The 22,078-nt window shown below is 34.8% G+C and overlaps 1 protein-coding gene across 50 annotated transcripts in view; it reads right to left on the bottom strand.

Moving 5' to 3' along the window:
* Positions 1–22,078, bottom strand: part of LOC145247411 (uncharacterized) — a 116,850-nt gene that overhangs the window by 12,161 nt on the left and 82,611 nt on the right. For 22 of the 50 annotated variants that reach the window (XM_080109128.1, XM_080109129.1, XM_080109141.1 and 19 more), the window contains 7 exons: positions 18,707–18,757; positions 14,487–14,525; positions 12,806–12,856; positions 12,561–12,602; positions 11,972–12,022; positions 7,227–7,277; positions 2,753–2,794 (listed from right to left, as the gene is read on the bottom strand). In XM_080109128.1, coding sequence (XP_079965254.1) covers positions 2,753–2,794; positions 7,227–7,277; positions 11,972–12,022; positions 12,561–12,602; positions 12,806–12,856; positions 14,487–14,525; positions 18,707–18,757 — 327 coding nt within the window. The remainder of the gene's footprint in view (positions 1–2,752; positions 2,795–7,226; positions 7,278–11,971; positions 12,023–12,560; positions 12,603–12,805; positions 12,857–14,486; positions 14,526–18,706; positions 18,758–22,078) is intronic. The other 28 variants (XM_080109123.1, XM_080109133.1, XM_080109131.1 and 25 more) reach the window with 5 other exon arrangements.

Genomic DNA, 22,078 nt, shown 5'->3' with positions numbered 1-22,078 from the left:
ATAAAGTATGTTTCATATTAATTACAGTACCAACTGAAATGAACTGATTTAGCACAACACTGTATCCGACCAGTTGAAGAAGCAGAAATTGATTCAACCAAAAAAAGTCTTAATTTGATCTGTTTACGTTACTCCAAGACAAATAAAACCAGTATATATCAAGAATACCAAGAATACCAAGTCATATGCATCCTATTGGGTGCCTATGATTATTTGAGTCAACACAGCATCAAATGTGTGGTTCGAGTTGGAAATAGTAGCCACTGTATACACAAGGTTATCCTTCTGTATACAGTCATTGTTTACACAGTCATTTTGGAAAATAAATAAATGCATTGATTCTTGGCCAGAATTCCATTGCATTAAAAATAATAAATAAATAAAAAAATAATAAAAAAAATTGTATGATGTACATACCCGTGATGAAACGAAAATATATAAAAAAAAAAAAATCACGTATATTGATCAAGTAGTTTTATTTTTAACTAAGAAAATAACATTTTATGAGTAAGAGTGAATGTGTCGCGTCACCATCTTGAAACGAATCTCAAGAAACAAGGGATATAACCCAACAATAATTCAAATTTGTGAGAATTTTGTTGTAATGTCTATGAATTCTCATTAATTGCTTAAAAATTATTTTCTTTATAAAAATAAAAGTATTCGATCAATTTACGTGATATTTAGAATATGATATTTTAGTTTCGTTACATCATACAGATTTTTTTATTTTTGCTTTTTAATATGAGGAAAATTCTGGATAAGAATCGATGCATTTCACACGGCATAATCACGTTAAAACACCATTCTTATTTTAACTGAAAGAGTCCCTCTGCATCACAAAGTTAAAACATTACTTTGGCAGCGTTTTACATGGAACCCGCATGTATTATGTCCGTTAAAGGTTTTTTTAAAAAAATAATATATTTTAATAAGACAAAAGACATTAATGCAAAAAACATTTTGTTCTATTTTTCTAAAATAAAACATTTTATTCTATTTTTCTAAAATAAAACATTTTATTCTATTTTTCTAAAAAACAATTTATTCTATTTTTTAAAGCATTTATTCTATTTTTTAAAGCATTTTATTCTATTTTTCTAAAACATTTTATTCTATTTTTCTAAAAAAACACATTTTATTCTATTTTTTGAAAAAACAATTTATTCTATATGTTTAAAACATTTATTCTATTTTTCTAAAAAACATTTTATTTTATTTTTCTAAAAACATTTTATCTTATTTCTAAAAAAAATAAATATATATTGCATAAAATAATATATTTTTTGTGAGATTTTCTCTCACAAGGTTTTTGCCCCTGGCAGAATGGAAGAAAACCAAACAGAAATTACATCAAGCTCACCTTAAAACTTCAACGTAAATTTTATTAAAGTAAAAAGGTCCATGTTGCAAAGGTGCATCATCTTCAGCTATCTGCCACTATGGGCTGGTAACATTCCCGAAGGGAATAATAGTTCGTCTTCCATAAAGGCTGGGTAGAATTCCCACTGACGAAGTAGTGCGCAGGTTGGAGATGTTGAGGTGACTTCCAAGATGGATACTGCTAGCTGAGCATCCACGAGGGGTCCTGTATCAGTCTAATGGCGGACAAGGCAAGTCAAACCGTATTAATTTTGTCTTGATAGACATCAAATTGTAGCACAAGCATGCAAATATAATTCGCCCTACTTAAGGGCATTGGTAATTGCAATGATAAAGTTTTGCTTTACATGTAGGCATTAAAACGTCTCGAAGCAACAAAGTAATTTTCGCTGCCTCGGTTTGAGTGAGAAATCCATGCGTGTCCAACTCTACGCCTTTTTGGATTCTGGTCTGAAAAGGAATTTTGGCACCGAGAACATTCTAGGCAGTTAGTTATAACATACAATTTGATTGGTTAAAATAAATCCGTGGGCAGAGAAACCGTCCAATAAAAAGCTTGCTTATTTCTACAGAATTTCTTACATTTTATAATACGAAATACAAATTCAAAACAGTGAAACAATAACATTTTATTAATTTATACAAAAAATAATCAAGTAAAAATAAAAAAATGTATACAAAACTTTTACATATTTTCTTTTATGCTACTTTGATCATTTTAACTAAAACAGGAAGTCTAGTTTAGTAAGCGGAACATTTTTATATGAATGCAAAATTTTATCCAACACCGTTTGCTGTGAGTTTCAAGTCGTGTATACTTTTAATTCATCTATTATTTTTATTACTAAACTTTTATTCTTAATACTGAAATGTTATTTTTAATACTGGAATGTTATTTTTAATATTGAACTGTTATTTTTAATACGGAACTGTTATTTTTAATACTGAACTGTTATTTTTAATACTGAACTTTTATTTTAATACTGAACTTTTATTTTTAATACTGAACTGTTATTTTTATACTGAACTGTTATTTTTAATACTGAACTTCTATTTTTAATACTGAACTGTTATTTTAATACTGAACTGTTATTTTTAATACTGAACTGTTATTTTAATACTGAACTTTTATTTTTAATACTGAACTGTTATTTTAATACTGAACTTTTATTTTTGATACTGAACTGTTATTTTAATACTGAACTTTTATTTTTAATACTGAACTGTTATTTTAAAACTGAACTGTTATTTTTAATACTGAACTTTTATTTTTAATACTGAACTGTTATTTTAATACTGAACTGTTATTTTTAAAACTTTTTATGCTTGCCTTAATTAGTGCCAATATATCAAAACAAATATTCCTTACCAAAATGGGGCTTTGATGACCTCAATAGCAAACATGGCTTCTCTGAAAAGATTGGAAAATTCAAAAGTTGGTATAAAAGGAAAATATCTTGTAGTATTTAGATTCTTTGGACTATTGTTCTCATCATGAATGTTATTTTTCACAATGTTTCGGTCGATGTAACCTCTGACCTTCTTCAGGTGTATCTTGTCTAACTCGGAAATCTTTCTGTCAAACTTGGGAATCTGCACCGAATTTCAAATGGAACCCTTTATTTAATCCATGGGGTAGCATGTTCTCGCTTTGTCTGTTTGTTTAGGACTGGGTCCTAAGCAATTCACAATTGTATTTTAGATGTTGCCTGTACTGACGATTGTACCTTAAACTCCACGGACCGGTAGACGCCATGGATAGAATACTTGGTAAAATTTAGTTGTAAAGTTACACTTTTATGCAGGTGGAATGTACAGTCCTCACTGCGGGTTACACCCAAAATACAATTGTGAATTACTTAGGACTTCTATCCAGTCAGGCTGACGGAATGAGAGAAAGCTACCTCCATGGATTAAATAAAGGGTTCTGTTCAAAATTCTGTGCAGATTCCTGAGTTTGACAAGATACACATGAAGAAGGGTGGAGATTACATGAAAACGTGCAAATAACATTTAAAATGAGAACAGTAGTCCGAAGAATACAAATAATACAGATAATCAATCCTCATCTCAAAAATTCAGAACCATAAGAAAATATCTATCCTAACAAGCAAAACGCGTGTCTGTCTGTCTGGATATTAAGCATAGAAACTTGAAATTTGGTCGAAATGTTACTCTATGCATACACAGTGTTGAAAGGTGTGTATGTGTGGAAGGGTGGGACATATTTACAAGGTTATCTCTTTTGAACTAAAATTTCATTTCTTTTTCTGTATTTTTTTTTTTTTTACACAGTGATCACCACTTATCAAGGCCCGGAAGCCACTCAGGGATAAGGGTTATTGCAAGTACATTACGTTAGTGTGGAGATTTGATAAGTGTTTACTTAAGGGGGCGGTTCATTAGGAATTTGTTAACATTAGACTTGAAGACATCCAAGTTGTAGTCCGGAGGGAACCAGGCAGACGGAACAGAGTTCCACAGGCGTGCAGTTCTAAGAAAGAAGCTTTGTTCATGGAATCCGCGTTTTGATTTAGGCACAGATATAGAGTGGGGGAAATTTTTCACAGTGGATTCAGCTAGACGGGTGTTTTTCGTGAAAGATTGGCGAGGGGGGACCAGGGATTGGAGTTCAGACGAGCACCTGCCATGAAAATAACGATAAAACAAGGATAGGCTCGCAACGTCTCTTCTGTGGGAGAGGGGTTGCAGGGTAGAGAAAAAGGCATCCCCCACTAAACCACAAAGTCTATTTTGTACTCTGTCAAGACATGATAGGCTGTTTTTGGCAGCTCCTGCCCAGATATGGCAACAGTATTCCATCCTTGGCCGTACTTGGCTTTTATATAGATAGAGAATTGCATCAGTAGTGAGATATCTTCTGGAGCGGTAGAAGGATCCCACCATCTTTCCAGCGACCGAGTATATGTTTTAAATATGTATAAAGAAAGAAAAAAAAACTTATAAAGTAAAATGACTTTACTGCATCCCAGGCACCGTTAGGTATGGACAGCTAGTATTTTTTATATATAAAGAAAAGTCAGCTGTATTCTCGACATTAGATCTACATAGTATTGCATCTGACGAATCGATATTTGATTCTAACTAGCCACTGATTCAGGAATTTTTCAGTATGCATTTGTTACATAAAATCGAAATAGCAATCAATTTATATTCCATTATATATTATATTCAATTAGTAAGGGGCTACTATTTGGGATAGTGTTAACAATGCACAGTGCACTGTAGGGAGTTAAGCAGCGAGATATCTGTTCACATTACATTTAAACCTGCAGGTTAGTGAAATCAGGGAAGCCAAAAACAGGGAGGGAATTCCAAAGTCTAGCATTCTAAAAGAAGGAACTATTAGAGTAGAAAGCTTTTCAGCATCTAGGGACTTCAACAGCGAGGGGTGGGATTTTGTTGCTTGTTGGGTTAGTCGGAAATATGCATGCCGAGGAGGCACAACTGCTATGAGTTCGTCAGAGCACATTCCATTAAAGTACTTGTCAAACAGGCACAAGGATGTGACATTACAGCAATGGGACAGAAGATGGAACTTGGCTGATAATGTGGGACCCATTAGATTTGAGACTCTGTTTTGGATGCTATCTAAGAGTGAGAGACTGGTATAAGATGCTCCAGTCAAGATGTGGCAATAATACTCCATGCGTTTTTTTTTTTTACAAGGTAGTCACCGCTTATCAAGGCCCGGAAGCCACTCGGGGATAAGGGTCATTGCGTGTACAGTATGTTAGTAGTGGAGATTTGATAAAGTGTTTACTTAAGAGGGCGGTTTATCAGGAATTTGTTTATGTTGGACTTGAAGACATCCAAGTTGTAGTCAGGTGGGAAACAGGCAAACGGAAGAGGCGTACACTTCTAAGAAAGAAGCTTTGTTCATAGAATCTACATTTTGGTTTTGGCACAGATAAAGAATGGAGAAAATTTTTGACAGTGGTTTCAGCTAGATGGGTGTTTTTTGTGAAAGATTGGCATGGGGGGGCAGAGATTGGAGCTCAGACGAGCACTTGCCATGGAAGTAAAGATAAAACAAAGACAGGCTCGCAACGTTTCTCCTGTGGGAGAGAGGTTGCAGGGAAGAGAAAAGGGCATCCACCACTAAGCCACGAAGTCTGTTTTGTACTCTGTCAAGGCAGGATAGGCTGTTTTTAGCAGCTCCTGACCAGGTGTGGCAGCAGTACTCTATACTTGGACGTACTTGGCTTTTATACAGATAGAGAATTGGATCAGTAGTGAGATATCTTCTGGAGCAGTAGAAGGATCCTACCATTTTTCCAGCCACCTTGCCAACTGACTTGATGTACGTGTTCCATTTCAGGTCAGGAGTAAAGGTCAAGCCCAGAAACTTATCAAAACATGGAGCTTCCCCATAGATAAGAGCTATCCATTTCAATTGATGCCAGATGGGGATCAGAGCATTGATGATGTAAAGATAGGAGCTTGGTTTTAGACATTAAAAGTAATCAGCCACCTCTTCCCCCATTGTACCACGCGCTCAAGATCAGAGGAGAGAGAATCAGAGAGAACTTTGTCATTTACGGCCTTTGATGTGTTGCCATAGATGGTAGTGTCATCAGCATAGATGTTAACGAATGATTTGTTGTGGGAGATCATTGATGTAGATCAGGAAGAGAGTTGGGCCCAGGATGGACCCCTGAAGGACTCCAGCATTAATACTGAGAGCCTCTGATTTCTGCCCATCAACCACTATGGGAGAATTGTAGCGTTGTAAAGATATAGAATGCTCTCTGGTGTCAGTAACTTTTTAGTATGGTAGAGGGAGCTCACTGTCTTTGCGACAGCAAAAAAGGTGGGCTTCCCCTGGTGGTCAAATAAATGGTCTGTTATGAAAGAAAACAAAATAAAATTAAAAGTAAATAATATACTCTATGTTTAAACAATATAGAATTATAAACAGAACATGGTCCATTAAAAAGAATAAAAAATGTAAAACCTATATCTATGCATAGTGTGCATGTGTATGTATGTCTTCGGTTGATATCAGATTATAAATGTTAAATTACTGATATTATCGAGTTGTTGTTAAATTCTTTTCTATTATATTTATATGTGTGTGTGTTTCATTCTTGGGGATAATAATTGGTCTCTATATGAGATATATAGATATTTAAATATCCCATTAAAGTGCTTTATCTCTCAAACGTTAGTACAGAAGTGAAGAACAGTAACTTTTGTCTCACCAATTGACCAGTTAACTATGTTATAGTAGATCTTTCTTTTAGTTATTTGATTTTACCAGATTCCAGAGCAAGAATTCATCTAGTCTGGTGGAGTGTCCAGCTTAGTGCTATTACTATGGACAACATCACTTGGAGAAGATGCATAATTTCTTCTATATGACAATGTGAGTTAGTTATACCAGGGTGATCTCATTAAGGCTTCGAATGCCATGTTATTTTGAATATTTTGTCAGTGTTTACTTGTAGGGGAAAAGTATCCTCATGTCAGATTGTCTTGACAAACAAAAAGAATTTAGACACTTGAGGACGGTGCCTAGTAGGCATTCAAGTTTTATGCAGTTCTGTGTGTGAGTTTCTTTTCTTTTTTCTTTTTTAATTTTCTTATCAAATAACTGAATAACGATGTAATAATTGGTAGTATAAAGATGAACCCATTCAAGTGCGGGCCAATTTTAATTTGATTTCTTAATGATCCATCATGACATGTTCATGTACAAATAAGGGTCACTTCTGATTTGATATCTCTTTTTAGAATTAAGGATCAAACACGAGTTACTACTTTCTTATTGAAGTTATGATCTTTTATGATTTGAAATGATATTCAATGGTCAAAATTACCTGGCCTGTAATGAGAATATCTTTCTTTATTGGTTGAATAGCTTCCTTTATCTGAAAAAAAAAAATTAACAATAATATAATAATAATTTATTCAAGTATGGATCAATTGTGATTTGTTGCCTCTTCATCATCATCATCATCATCATCATCATCATCATCATCATCATCATCATCATCATCAGTCAGTCAGTCAGTCAGTCAGTCAGTCAGTCAGTCTGATATCTGTTTTATATGCTGGCATGTGTTAGAGAGATTTTAGAAATTGACTTCTAAACCAACCTATCTCTGGCCATGTCATTATTTATGTCATTATTTATGTCTCTTTTTCTCAAGTTCATCCTTATAATTTCCTCACACATTTTCCTTGGCCTTCTCCTGCCAAATGACTCTACTACCTTGACTAATCCATCCATTGTTTCAACGTGACCAAACCAACAAAGTCTCCTATTTGTCACACATCTCCCTATACTATTCAGATTTAATATTTCTCTCAGCTCAACAGATCTAAGACTGTCTTTAAGACTGACATTACACATCCTTTATATCATTCTCATATTATTCCTTTCCATGCAACACATGTCCTCAACCTACACTGGCATATCATATACAGGATATCTTCTCTTTTTGTCTAGATACATTTGTCTATCTAAAAAAACAGAAATCATATTTAACAAAGATTTAATTATTAGATGAAAATATTCTAGAATGAATCAATTGTGATTTGATTCTTGTTTTTAACACTCAGAATCAATTTTGATATCTCTTCCTTCCTCTGCTCCTCACCATCATCATCGGTTTAACAGCTGTTTTATATGCTACCAAGTTTTGGATGGCTTTTAGAAATTGACTGCTAAGCTAACCTATCTCTGGCCAGGACTTTATCTTTCTTTCAAATCAATGCTTATCATTTTCTACCATGTTTTACTGAGTCTTCTCTGCCAACTAACCCAGCTAACTCAACTGTTTTACATCTACTAACTTAAGAAATCTCATTCATTCTTTCAATGTGACTATACCAACAAAGTTTTCTGTTCTGCACATATACTGTCCAGATTGAATCTTCCTCTGAGGGCCACAGATCTAAGTTTAGTATTATTAAGACTTTTATTACACATTCATCATTATTTTATATCATTTATCTCCATACAACATATATATATATATATATATATATATATATATATATATATATATATATATATATATATATATATATATAAACATATGTCTTTAACTCTCTCTAACCAGATTTCACTTCCAGACATCATCACATTCCATAAACAACACTGATAGGCTTTGGTTGACAACAGTAATACTCTGCTGGTTAGTAATGCGAGCAGTTTCCAGAACTTATTTTATCTACTCCTAAGTCTTGCTATTTCACCAACTCCAGTTCCTCCCTGTGCTCCAATGATATCACCAATCTAACAAAACTTTTAGACAGTCTCAGTAGTCTCGCCATTCTTTCTCCATATCTGAGTTTTTGTCCATCTCTATCGTCTGGCACTTTTTGAACACAAACTGTTTATAATTTCTGAGTAATTCCACTGTATTTCTAGTGTACACAATGCTCACATGTATCACAAAAAATTGAGGTGCACCTGACGCTGTTTCCACACACTGAGCGGCGGAAATTTCCTCTTTATGGGAGCATCAGTTTGATCTGGACAGCATTTACCCTCAAATTTTACTTTCCATATCTTTCCTGCCTTTAACTTAAGAAGATCTTCCATTGTTTCACAGTCATCAAATATGCTGTTAATTCTAGCATAACTTTGAGCATTTCTATATATTGTTTAAGTAACCTTATCTCAACATTAGTTTCCTCCTACACAAAGCTTACGAAAGCAACATCTCTTGGCACTCGATCAAAAACTCTCTTCAAATCCACAAAAGCAAAATAGAGGTTATTCTTCGTATGAAGAAACTTCTCTTTCTGTCAGGATCAATATAACATAGAAATGAATTTAGTACAGAGCTCTGATAAACTCCTACGTGAACATTAAAATGTACTGTGAATTCTAACATAAAGCTCACCATGTCTGTACATTGCTTGAACAATCTTAACCCAACAACTCATTTGCTTCTAATTTATGCAAAGCTCACTAGATGACATATCTTTGTACTGTTAAAAGTTTTCTCAAAATCGCTAAAAACAAAATACAGGTTCTTCTCTTGCATTTTTTTCTCAGTATAAATATAGCAACAGTGCTACCTCACCAAGGCATAAAACAAAACCTTTTCTCTATACAGATATGACTTTTTCTTTATCAATTCCTAGCAGAAAGATCCGACATTAGCTGGGATTGAATGATGGATAATCAACGAATGTTCCACACTTCCAATACTTTGATTTTCATCAAAATTGGTGAAATAACTCATTTTTTAATCAAATCGATTGGCTACCTGCTCTAGTCGGGGACCCACCGCAATGCACAAAAAGGAAGTTTCACATGCCTCCTCACAGTGACTTAGTCCACAATACATTGAAGTCTACATTGCACTGAAGAGAACCTACTGTTGATTTTATAAGATTTTTATATAATAGTTTTAATTAAAGGGCAAAAGTAAAGTATCATAGTTCAATTGTGCTCTAAACAGAAACATTTATTTCGGATGTGCCCCTGTCTTATCAAAAAAACTAGTTGATATGCAAGGCTCTTTTGTTTGTGAAGTAATAAAATTAATCAAATTCACTTATGATGTAAGGCTACATAAGTGTGTAAGTTTGGGTTCAAATTGGACTGTTTTGTTGTTAATCAAATTTTTTTTTTGGTATTTATTGGAAGCATTCTAATACAAAACATTTCTAAGAACACTCCCAGGTACATAAAGTGTTATATAGTTGGGAAACACGAGAAATTATCTGTTATTTATCTGTCTGTTGATCTATTTATATATCTATGTGTATCTTTCTATCTATCAATCTATTTATCTATCTCGACCTATCTATCTATCTATCTATCTCGACTTATCTATCTAACTGGCGAGGTAAACAAGAGAGGAGATGTGAAGCTATGTTTTGATAAACTTGTCAAAACTATAAAATGGGCAAGTTGCACCGGAAGCTCTAAAAATAGCTGACTGGAAAGACGTGGTTGTTATCACGTGTTCAGGTTGGCTGGAGATAGAGTTGGAATTTGGATGTAAATAGAATGGCGGACGGGTTAACGGTTGTCTCCCCCCCCCACTTGGGAGGAAGCTGACATGTCTTCAAATTGGAGATTAGAATTAATCACAAGCAAAGATACTCACTTTCCATTCTTCTGTGGTCGAAACCTGGAAAGTGAATAAAAACTATATATAAAATCACCCATCGTCTTGGAGTGAAATGTTCAAACAGGTTTCCAGCTTCCCTCCAAGAACATATAAATTCCAGAGATCAACGGCGCAGTTGAAAAGTTGAAAAAGTATGTCGAAATATATGTAAGTGTTTATGTTATGTCTGAAAATTTCTGCTTCACTTATAGCCTTCAACATTTTTGCAACCATACCTGACGGTTCTGCAGCCTCAACTTTCTTTGTCTTACTCACAGCTTCCTATCCATACAGCATAATCACGTTGACACACTACTGGTTCTCATTAGATCACCAAGTTAAGCAATATTGAGCCTGTTCAGTACCAAATAGGTGATCCTTTGGGAATACCAAGTGCTGTATGTAGGAGGACGTTGATTGGGATAACCTCTTTTATGATATGATTTGTTTGTGATCATCTTGATGCTTGTTTCATCCACAGCTTTCAACATTTCTGCAACAGCATCTGAGGGTCCAGCAGTCTTAGCCTTCTTTATCTGACAATTTCCCGTATTATTGTTTTTGTTTTGTTTTTTTTCAATTCTTACGGCTAGTGTAAATACTGCTTATTTAACTTGAAGATTTTCTCAGTTGCATGAAAACAATCTTTTATAATAACATTTTTATGCATTTTTTTTAAAAACTCTTTTCCCCCTCAAACAAGACATATAGCCACTTGGAATGTAAGGGGCTACTATTTAGAATCGTGTGTAGCAGAGATTGTGGAGAGTTGAACGACGAAATGTATTCACATGGCATTTAAACTTCTGCAGATTAATACAGTCAGGAAAGCAGAAAAAAGAAGGGAATTTCTAAACTTAGTGGTCGGAGGGAAGACACTATTAGAGTAGAAGGCTACTCTAATAGTGTCTTAATACTGAGGGCCTCTGATTTCTGCCCATCAACCACTATGGGCGAACCTAGGAACCTCAACAGTGAAGAAGTGGGATTTTGTTGTTTGTCGGGTTAGTTGGGAGTATGTAGAGCATATTTCATTAAAATACTTGTAAAACATACATACGGATGCAACATTGTAATGATGGGACAGAGATTGAGACTTGGTCGACAGTGTGGGACTTATTAGATTTTAAATTATTTTGGCTCTAAGAGTGAGAGAGTAGTGGTAGATGCATCAGCCCAGATGTGGCAACAATACTCCATGCATGGACGAATTGTGGCTTTGTAAAGATATAGGGTGCTCTTTGGTGTCAGTAATTTTCTAGCATGGTAGAGGGAGCCCATTTCCATCTTGTCCTGATCATTTGTTGTTAGCACTCCATTGTCATTTTAAATGCACGTCTGTACAATTATATTCATATTTTTTCGTTGATCTGTTTAGCTATCCTGCATTTTTTATTTATAGAACTGCTAATCGAATGTGATCTAATATTTTCTACTGAGGTCACATTCAATTATGATTTGACTTTATATATAACTGTCAATATTACCTGACGTATATTCAGGGCGTGTTGGCTCAGTCTCATATTCCATGTCTCCTCCTGAAAAAAATAATTTAATAATTTAATAATGGCTAATCTTAACATGAATCCATTCAAGTATGGATCAATTGTGATTTGCTGTCTCCTAATAGCAATCATCATCATCATCATCATCATCATCATCATCATCATCATCATCATCATCATCTTAACGCCTGTTTTACATGCCATGTGTTGGATGATTTTTTTTTAGAAATTCACTTCTAAATTAACCTATATCTGGCCAGGTCTTTATTTGTCCCTCTTTCTCTTAAATACAGTCTTTATCACATCCATATTTTCTTTGCCAACTGAGCTTGCTGCCGAAACTCTTCCACATCTACTAATCCAAGTACTGTCATCATGTTTAATGTGCCCAAACCAACAAAGTTTCCTGCATTTCATACATCTTCTTATACAATCCTGATTTAATCTTCCTCTGAGGTTTTTTTTTTAAATCTAAGTCTATCTCACATCACACCCCCTTCAATGCGATACATTCTTATTGATTCAACATGATTAATTATGATTTGAAATGATATATAATTTTTAAAATTACCTAGAATATATCTTGCAAAATAATATGGATCAATTTTTCCATCTGAAAGAAATAATTCAATCCCGATTAAATAATAATTAATGTTCTTATAGTAACCAAGATCAATTATGATATCTCCAATACAAATAAGGATCAGTTTTATGTAAAATTTCATTATAGAACTAAGGATCAAATATAATTTGATACCTCATTATTGTGTCCATGACAAATTAAGATTTGACATGATATATAATTATTAAAATTACCTTGTGTAATTGCAGGATTTCTACCCTCATAATCTGAATTCATGTTTCTACCTGAAAAATAATTCAATCAAAACTTAATAATACTTGGTGTTTTTAAGATGAATTCATTCAAGTATGGATCAAATGTGATTTTATATTTGCTTATAATGATCAGGATCGATTCATGTATAGGTAAATATAAATTCTAATTTGATAGTTCATGTTAGAAATAATGATTGAATATGATTTCAATATCTTTGTATTGGAGTCAGAATCAATTCTAGTTTGATATCTCTTTATAGAATATTAGGTTGGTGCAAAAAAAATATAGTTTTCTCACATATGTTACTTTTATATATGATTTCTGAATTTCTTGATATATATATAGCCATGTTATATATCATTTTGAAGCGCGTTTTTCGCTCTATTGAATCGTGTTATTCGTTACCGTTCTCAATCTATTCTTTCATTTTTTTGCAGGTTTTTTGACAGCATGAAAAAATTCAAATCTGCACAATTTTCTTGTTCCAGTTCAAACTAGACTGAAAAGCTGCCGAAACAGCTAGTGATATCAATAATGTGTTTGGCCCAGAAACCACTAACGAATGTGTGACACAACGGTGGTTCAAGAAATTTCGCAATGGTGATGAGAGCATCGAAGATGAAGACAGTCGCAGCCAGCCGACTGCAGTTGATAACAAACATTTGAAAGCGTTAATTGAAGCCGATCCTCGTAAAACCACACAAGAACTTGCTGTTGAACTCGAGGTCGACCACTCAACAGTCGTTCGCCATTTAAAGCAAATAGGGAAATCAAAAAAGTTGGATAAATGGGTGCTGCATGAATTGAATGATAATCAAAAATATTGTTGTTTTGAGGTGTCGCCTTCTATGCAACAAAAACAACCCATTTCTCGAGCAGATTGCGACGTGTGATGAGAAGTGGATCCTCTACGACAACCGGTGATGTTCAGCACAGTGGTTGGATGCTGGAGAAGCTCCACAACACTTCCCAAAGCCGAAATTGCACCAAAACAAAAGGTTATGGTGACTGTTTGGTGGTCAGCGGTCGGTCTCATCCAGCACAACTTCTTGAATCCAGGCGAAACGATTATGGCAGAAAAGTATTGCCAACAAATTGATGAAATGCATCAGAATCTCCAACGTATGTGTCCGAGATTGGTCAATATGAAGGGACCAATTCTCCTCCTCCTGCTCGCCTGCATGTTGCTTAACTGACCCTGCAGAAGCTGAATGAATTGGGCTTTGAGACTCTGCCTTATTCATCATATTTGCCGGACCTCTCGCCAACCGATTACCACTTTTTCAAGCATCTCAACAACTTCCTGCACAAAAAATGTTTCAAAGACAAACAAAGAATTCTGATGATGCTGACTCGGCCTTCAATGATTTCATCGCTTTCAGAACTCTGGATTTCTATGCTAATGGGACAAATAAACTTGTTTCTCGTTGGCAAAAATGTGTCCATTCTAATGGTTCTTATTTCGATTAATAAAGTTTATTATGAAAGGAGTTATGATCTTTTGAAGGTGAACGTGAAAAACCGACATTATTTTTGCACCAACCTAATAATAGTTGATTGACTATGTTCGATACTTTCCTATTTGGGTCATTAATTCTTATTAATTCAGTATGAAAGATAAGTTATTATTTAATAATATATATGTTATTTCCAAATTACCTGGCATGTATCCCCTATAGGCCATATCCAGTCTTTTATCTAAAAAATAATTAAAAAATAACTTTTATAATAAAAATAAAAACTGATATCCTTAAATGAATTAATGTAAGTAAGGATCAGTTTTGATTTGAAACTCTCATATAATGGCAAGGATCAATTATGGTATCTCCACATGCAAGTAAGAATAAATGATCATTTGATATCTTTTCAAAAAAGTAAGGCACAATTATAATTTGATATTTCCATATAGAAGAAGGATGAGTTGATAGTTGATAGGTTTAAATTGTTAACATTTTCTATACTTTTTAAACTGAAAGAATCGAACATCCGCCTTTAAGAACGATAACTTGATCCAACTAATATTGTGTCACAGGCTAGAAAATCATGAGTCATTCCTTAGCTGTTTAGTTTTAAAGATTAACGTTAAACTTGTTAATTCGAAAGTTATTGAAATTTGAAAATATTAAATAAAAAAACAACCAATTAGAACAAATGTGGTTTTAAAATTTGTTATTATTACGGTAAGAATCAATTAATACATATCCGTACATAGTTAAAGATCAATTCTAATTTTATATCTATAGAAGTAATGATTGAATATGGTTTGATACTTTCTTATTGATATCTCTTTTTAGAAGGACTAGAAGAAAATGTGACCCGTTGGGTAACACATTGAGCTCGGGTATATTGAATATGGAAAAAGTGTGCTTGTGAAGCCGTTCTACTGCAGATATCCTAACTGTACTCTCTGACCGTATATACCATGCACTGGATAAAGCAGGGGAGGCTAGGATAGTAGCCCAAGATATATCTAAGGCCTTTGACAGGGTATGGCACGATGGTCTTCTCATGAAAATCAGATGCTATGGTATTACTGGACGAATACTTAACATAATTAAATCCTTCTTAAATAAGAGAAGAATCCAGGTTGTCCTTGATGGTTGTATGTCTAAACAATATAAAAATATATAAATGCAGTATACCTCAGGGATCGATCCTTGGATCTTTATCATTTCTGATATTCATAAATGACCTCCCTGATAAAATTGAAATTGAAAGATGGGTATATTTGCTGACGACACCATGCTCTATAACAGACATGAGAGGAAAATGAATGAACATGTATCCAAGGCGGAAACCCTAGAGGAAGACTTTCAGTTTGTAGTGGAATTGGGACAAAAATAGATGGCCACATTCAATGCTGCCAAGACTAAGCTTGTTTCCTTTAATAACTACAATACATTACCTGAAAGTACTTCATTCAAACGCCTCGGCTTAACATTCACAGGGAACAAGAGTTGGAACAGATACATTGAGAGCATTTCCAAGGCTGCTGCAAAGAAGGTGCTCTCTCTCTCTCTTTCTCTCTCTCTCTCTCTCTCTCTCTATGGTGCTAGAAAGTTACTTATGCCTGAGAGTATCCTGTACCTCTACAAGGCCACCATTCACCCATGTATGGAGTATTGTTGCCACATTTGGGCTGATACATCTGCTACTAGTCTCTCCCTCCTAGACAGGGTCCAAAAAAGAGTTGCCAACCTAATAGGTCCCGCACTATCAGCTAGATTTCAACTGCTGTCCCATCGCCTGTTTTACAAGTATTTTAATGGTAGGTGCTCTGACGAACTACAAGCCCCTGTCCCTTCTCAATGTAAATACTCTCGACAAACTCGACAAGCAGCAAAATCCCACCCCTACAAAGTAGAAATCCCTAGATGCAAGAAAGCCTCTAATAGTTTCTTCCCCAGAACTTTTTTTTTTCTTTTTTTACATAGGCATCACCACATTATCAAGGCCAAGAGGCCACTCAAGGATAAGGGTTAAAGAGTGTACAATAGAAATTGGACATTATAGTAATCATTAGTAATGAAAATTTGGTAAAGTTGATAACTTATATGGAACGGCTCATCAAGAACTTATTTACGTTAGACTTGAAGACAACCATATTGTAGTCAGCCGGAAAGCAGGAAAACGGAAGACAATTCCACAGGCGTGCAGTTCTAAGAAAAAAGCTTTGTTCATGGAATCTACGTTTAGGTTTAGGCACAGATAAAGAGTGGGGGGAATTATTGATAGTGTTTACAGCTAGACGAGTGTTTCTTGTGAAAGTTTGTCGAGGGGGGACCATAGATTGAAGCTCAGTCGAACACTTTCCATGAAAATAACGATACATCAGAGACAAACTCGCAATATCTCTTCTGTGAGATAAAGGTTGCAAGGAAGAGAAAAGGACATCTCCTACGAGGCTACGAAGTCTATTTTGAACTCTATCAAGGCAGGCCAAGTCCTTTCTAGCAGCTCCTGCCCAGATGTGGCAACAGTATTCCATCCTTGGACGTACCTGGCTCTTATATAGATAGAGAATAGCATCAGCAGTGAGATATCTACCGGATCGATAGAAAGATCCCACCATTTTTCCAGCGGCCTTGGCAACAGATTTGATGTACGTGTTCCATTTAAGATCAGGAGTAATGGTCAAGCCAAGAAGCTTGTCAAAACTTGAGGCCTCCTGAAGACGAGAGCCATTCATTTCAATTGATGCCAGATGTGGATTAGAATGTTGATGATGTAAAGAGAGAAGCTTGGTTTTAGATGCATTAAAAGTAACCAGCCATTCTTTACCCCATTGTACTACGTGCTCAAGATCAGAGGAGAGAGAATTGGAGAGAACTTGGTCGTTTACTGTCTTAGATGTGCTACCATAAATGGTAGTGTCGTCAGCATAGATGTCTACAAATGATGTAAGGATGTGATTTGGAAGATCATTAATGTAGATCAGGAAAAGAGTTGGGCCCAGGATGGACCCCTGAGGGACACCGGCATTAATACTGTGAGCTTCTGATTTTTGCCCCTCAACTACTACTCTTATGAACCTATCAGAAAGAACTGCTAGACTTTGGAATTCCCTTCCAGATTTGTGCTTCCCAGACTGTACTGACATGCAGAAGTTGAAGTGTAATGTAAACAGACATCTTGCTGCTCAACTCCCTATATAGTATTCCTGCAAATTATGTCCCAGATAATAAGTGACACTATGCCTTGTTTGGGGTGAAAATACAATAAAAAAATATATAGAGAAAGTGAAAAAGAAAAAATATCAAATTAGTCTTTATATCTCTCTTTATCTCTCTCTATTTTTCCCTTCTTTCACACTTACTTAGGGTTAAATTGTATTACTAGTACTGGTGTTATTGCCTTTTGTATGTAATGGATTATCCCAATCTATTTATTCTCTTCTTTCTTTATGTTTCGATTGTTAATAAACACAGAGAAGAGAAGAGAAGAGAAGCGATAGAGAGAAAGAGAGAGAGAGAGAGAGAGAGAGAGAGAGAGTGGGAGGGGTCACGGAAATGAGAATTAAAGATACCAGTTACATAGATATAACAGTTGTGTCAGAAGTGAAGCAAAATAAAATGAAAGAGGGTAAAAGTTGGAAAAAACTTAGTAAGAGATGAACCACTTGATGAATCAATTGAAATTTATGGGAAATTAGAACAATTAAAATGGATTAAAAAATAATAACTCAATCTTAGAACTGAGAAATATTTTAGCATGTATTTTGTGTGATTAAAATATATAGGAAAATGCTTTAGCGAAGCAAACAATGATTAACGCAGATCCGACCAACATAATTATTATATATACATCAGAAGTAAACATACCAAACCAAAGATGCATTTATATCACTCATTTTATTTTATTAGTAGTATAATTTGTCTTACACGTGTTTCGTTGAATGGTGGCAATTCACCAAACAACTCATCAGAGACAGATTTATGTTCCTCGTAAAAAAAGAAGACACAGAGACTTTTTTTTCCTTGGTTTAAAAAGGATAAAAATTGGTGGAAGGAAATAGAAATCCTTAATAGTCATAAGGGTTAAGATCTTATTTGTTCTATAATTTGTTAGCAACAACAAATTATAGATCTTTATCCTTTTGAGTGCGATTGAGTGTGATAATAGATGGATGGAATGTGGTTTGATGAGTTTTTATGAAAAGTCGTAATCAGTTAGCATTTGATATGCTATTCATTCAAGAGGTGTCTTGCCTGGTACAGGCATTGATGGCTATAGCTCTTCATCCATCTCTCTCCCTTGAGGCATTCATGAATTCATTGTTGCTCATCATTTTTGACTGTCAATGTATGTTTCTCGCTGTCGTCTTCTGCTTCCCTACCAAGCGATGGTGTTCTAGTATGATATTCTATTGTCAAAATTACCTGTAATGAATCTAATATTTACTCTCTTGAAGGCCGGACCCATTCTTGTATCTGCCAAAAAAACAATTTTTAAATCAATTTCTGGTAACAGCAGCAAGTGGTGTGTTAAATAGCAGAGGGCTCATATTGGCTGACATATATGACGGGGACTCATAATACATAAATAACGATGATGATGGCAATACTGAGGGGAAAACATTTATAACAGTTCTTTGTACATCATGACGACTGTGATGCTAAATACAGAGGGAGACATTTATAACAGACGTGGATGATTCTTTGGGACTTCATATTAATACGGACTGGGAGATATGATGCAACAGTTCTTAACACATATAGAAGGGAGGAGATACATTATTGTTGATGAAGGAGGCACATTACTTGTAATGGGGTTATACAAGAATTCGTTTATAGATGAATATACAAAATACATTTACCTTTTCGGTTGTAAAGACGACATGAAAAACAACGGTTACAAAATTATTGATTTCTTTATTCTTCAACCGGGATTGGTGCTGTCAGGGATTCAAGCCTTTTCAATTACATGGTTTCTTCTCTCCCCTTCGCTTCTAAGGGCATCAGCTTTCTCTCTAACCTCTCTCCTCCTAACTGACTCTCTAATTGGGTGCCTCTCTAACTTCGAACCCTAATTCAATATATTGAGAAATCTCCTTTGACGTCAGAGACGTGGTCTCCAACGTGACTAACTTTCACATGGATTTACATATGTCTGTCCAAACACACTTTTGGCAAACAAAGAATCCCCAATTCTAATTGTTTAATATCTAACCTATTTTTAAACAATATTTTTTACTCGCATTGTCCATTCTTTTAGAATAACTGGATACTAAATATGTCAGTTAAAAGAATAGCCAATCACTTTTTTCCAACATAAATAATATGCAGCTATTTCCAAAAGAACTAACAATGGACTGCATCCCTAGAATTTCAATTATCCATTCGCCTACAGGGTTCGATTCTAGCCTTTTCCTAATATCATTTTTACTTTATCTTCTTACTTACATGAGAAGGGGACAGCCCTTTCATGTAACAGTGTTTCAAAGATAAAAATTGCTTGAATGTGACAGACCACCAAAAATGCTATTTTGAAAGTAAGCATGACATCATCATCATCATCATCATCATCATCATCATCATCATCATCATTGGTTTATGCCTATTTTACATACTAGCATGTGTTGGATAGCTTTTAGAAATTGACTTCCAAACTAACCTATCTCTGGCCATATCTTTATTTATCCCTTTTTCACTCAAGTCCATTTTCATCACTTCCTACCATGTTTTCTTTAATCGTCCTCTGTGAACTGAACCTGCTACCTCAACTGCTCTACATCTATTGACCTCACACATTCTTTAAGTGTGGCCATACCATCTAAGTCTACTTATCTCCACACAACTCCTTATACTATTCAAAATTAATCCTCGTCCGAAGTAATCAGAATTAAACCTGTCTTTAAGACGCACATTATACATCTATCGAATCATTCTCATATAATTTCTCTCCATGCAGCGTATGTCCTCAACCCTCATACACCAGATTTCACTTTCATACATTATCATACTGTATATCCATAGACTCTTCGTTTGGGTGACAAAGGACAAACCAACGAGAATCCCTTTTTGTAAATATCTTCAAATCCTATGTCAACAAATATCTTAAATCATTCTCATTAGTAATCAATTCAATCTTCTTATAATATTCTTCATCATTCAACTGGTAATTTATCCATCTAGTTAACGTTTATTCTCGGGTGGCGTTGAGCGTTAGTAAGTGCTGATATGTTAGCACAAAATAAAATATATTGCATTCCTGGTAATAACTTCTGCGTTAATTCATAATGAGTAAAAAATAAATAAATAATAATAAAAACCAACAAAAAACACATAGAAAGAACATCACATATACCCAAGATAACTGAAACTGTAAACATTTTCATAAATTGTCCTCCTCCCACTGAAAAAATGTGATCGCACTAATCTTGGCTGATACTACATGAAGAGTCAAGAAGGATGGAAAGACCTCCACGGGAAGAATGCGGAGAGTATTGGCACCTTGGTAAGACTTACTGCCACTTAAATCCTAGGGAAGATCAATTGTCATTGCCAACAAGAAATTAATGGTAAGCGGCTGTTAAGATAACACAAAGTCACTTGCAATGGTTATAGAAAGCGGTGGAGAGTACTGACAATTGTAGGGATATTTGTTGTTACTTAGACTTCAGACTTAAACACCATCAGTCATTATTAATGATGCTGACCTTTTTGATGACTCTTACTGAGTTGGTACTACTACTACTACTACTACTACTACTACTACTAATAATAATAATACTAATAATAATGATAATAATAATCCCCTCCATAAATATAATGGTGGCATCTATATCAGATGATGCCACACCAGAGTCGTGAAGGGTTTGAGAGCAAGACGACTAACCAGACCTTCACTGGAAAAGTGCAGAGAGCACAGGGGTATTTATTTTCCTCTGAAAAGTCTAACATGCGTTTTGGAAATGAAGAAAAAAGTGTATCCAAATGAAATGGAAAAAGAAAGTGGGTAGCTATTCAAGACAGTTGTATTTTGGCATTCGTTTGAATCGCCTTTCCATTTAAATCACTACAAATTCATATACAAAATTCTCTTTGACACGTTTATTTTATTTTGAATAATTAATATATTTTACTTTAAATGTGTTACTTATAACATTTTCACATTTTTAATTTAAGTCTCAAATCAAATAGGTGCTGCACTGTCAGCCAAGCCCCAACCTCTGTTCCATCGCCACAGTGTTGCATCTCTGTGCCTGTTTTAGAAGTACTTTAATGGAATGTTCTCTGGTGAATTCAGAGCACTTGTGTTCCCTCGACGTACATATTTTTGACTAACTCAATAAGCAGCAAAATTTCACCCCTTCACTGTTTAGGTCCCTATGTAAGAGATTGGGATCCTAAAATGTAAAACAGTTAGATATGTAACTAGTTTGACTATACAGTTTTAATGTTTGAATAAATAATACAAAAAAAAATGATTACAGAAAAGCAAGTTAATATTTCACAGATAATTGTAAATATTTACAACTATCTGTACCCGGCCACGCATTGCTGTGGCTCAGTCTGGTTAACACAAGAATCAGATTGATTTGTATTGCTCACACACACACACACACACACACACACACACACACACACACACACACACACACACACACACACACACACACTTTGATAATAGTCAGAAATTGACGGTTTAAAGGCTTCAAAATCACACATAAAGAGATTTTGAAGTATTTAAAATCTCCTTCTCTCTCCTTCTCTCTGTATATATTCTCCCCAACTCTCACTCTATCTCTC

The sequence above is a fragment of the Euprymna scolopes genome, chromosome 25 (assembly GCF_053919585.1).
Source record: "Euprymna scolopes isolate OS-2025 chromosome 25, ASM5391958v1, whole genome shotgun sequence".
Lineage (NCBI taxonomy): Eukaryota > Metazoa > Mollusca > Cephalopoda > Sepiida > Sepiolidae > Euprymna > Euprymna scolopes.
Note: the sequence above shows the minus strand (reverse complement) of the source record. Positions and strands in the feature narration are given on the sequence as shown.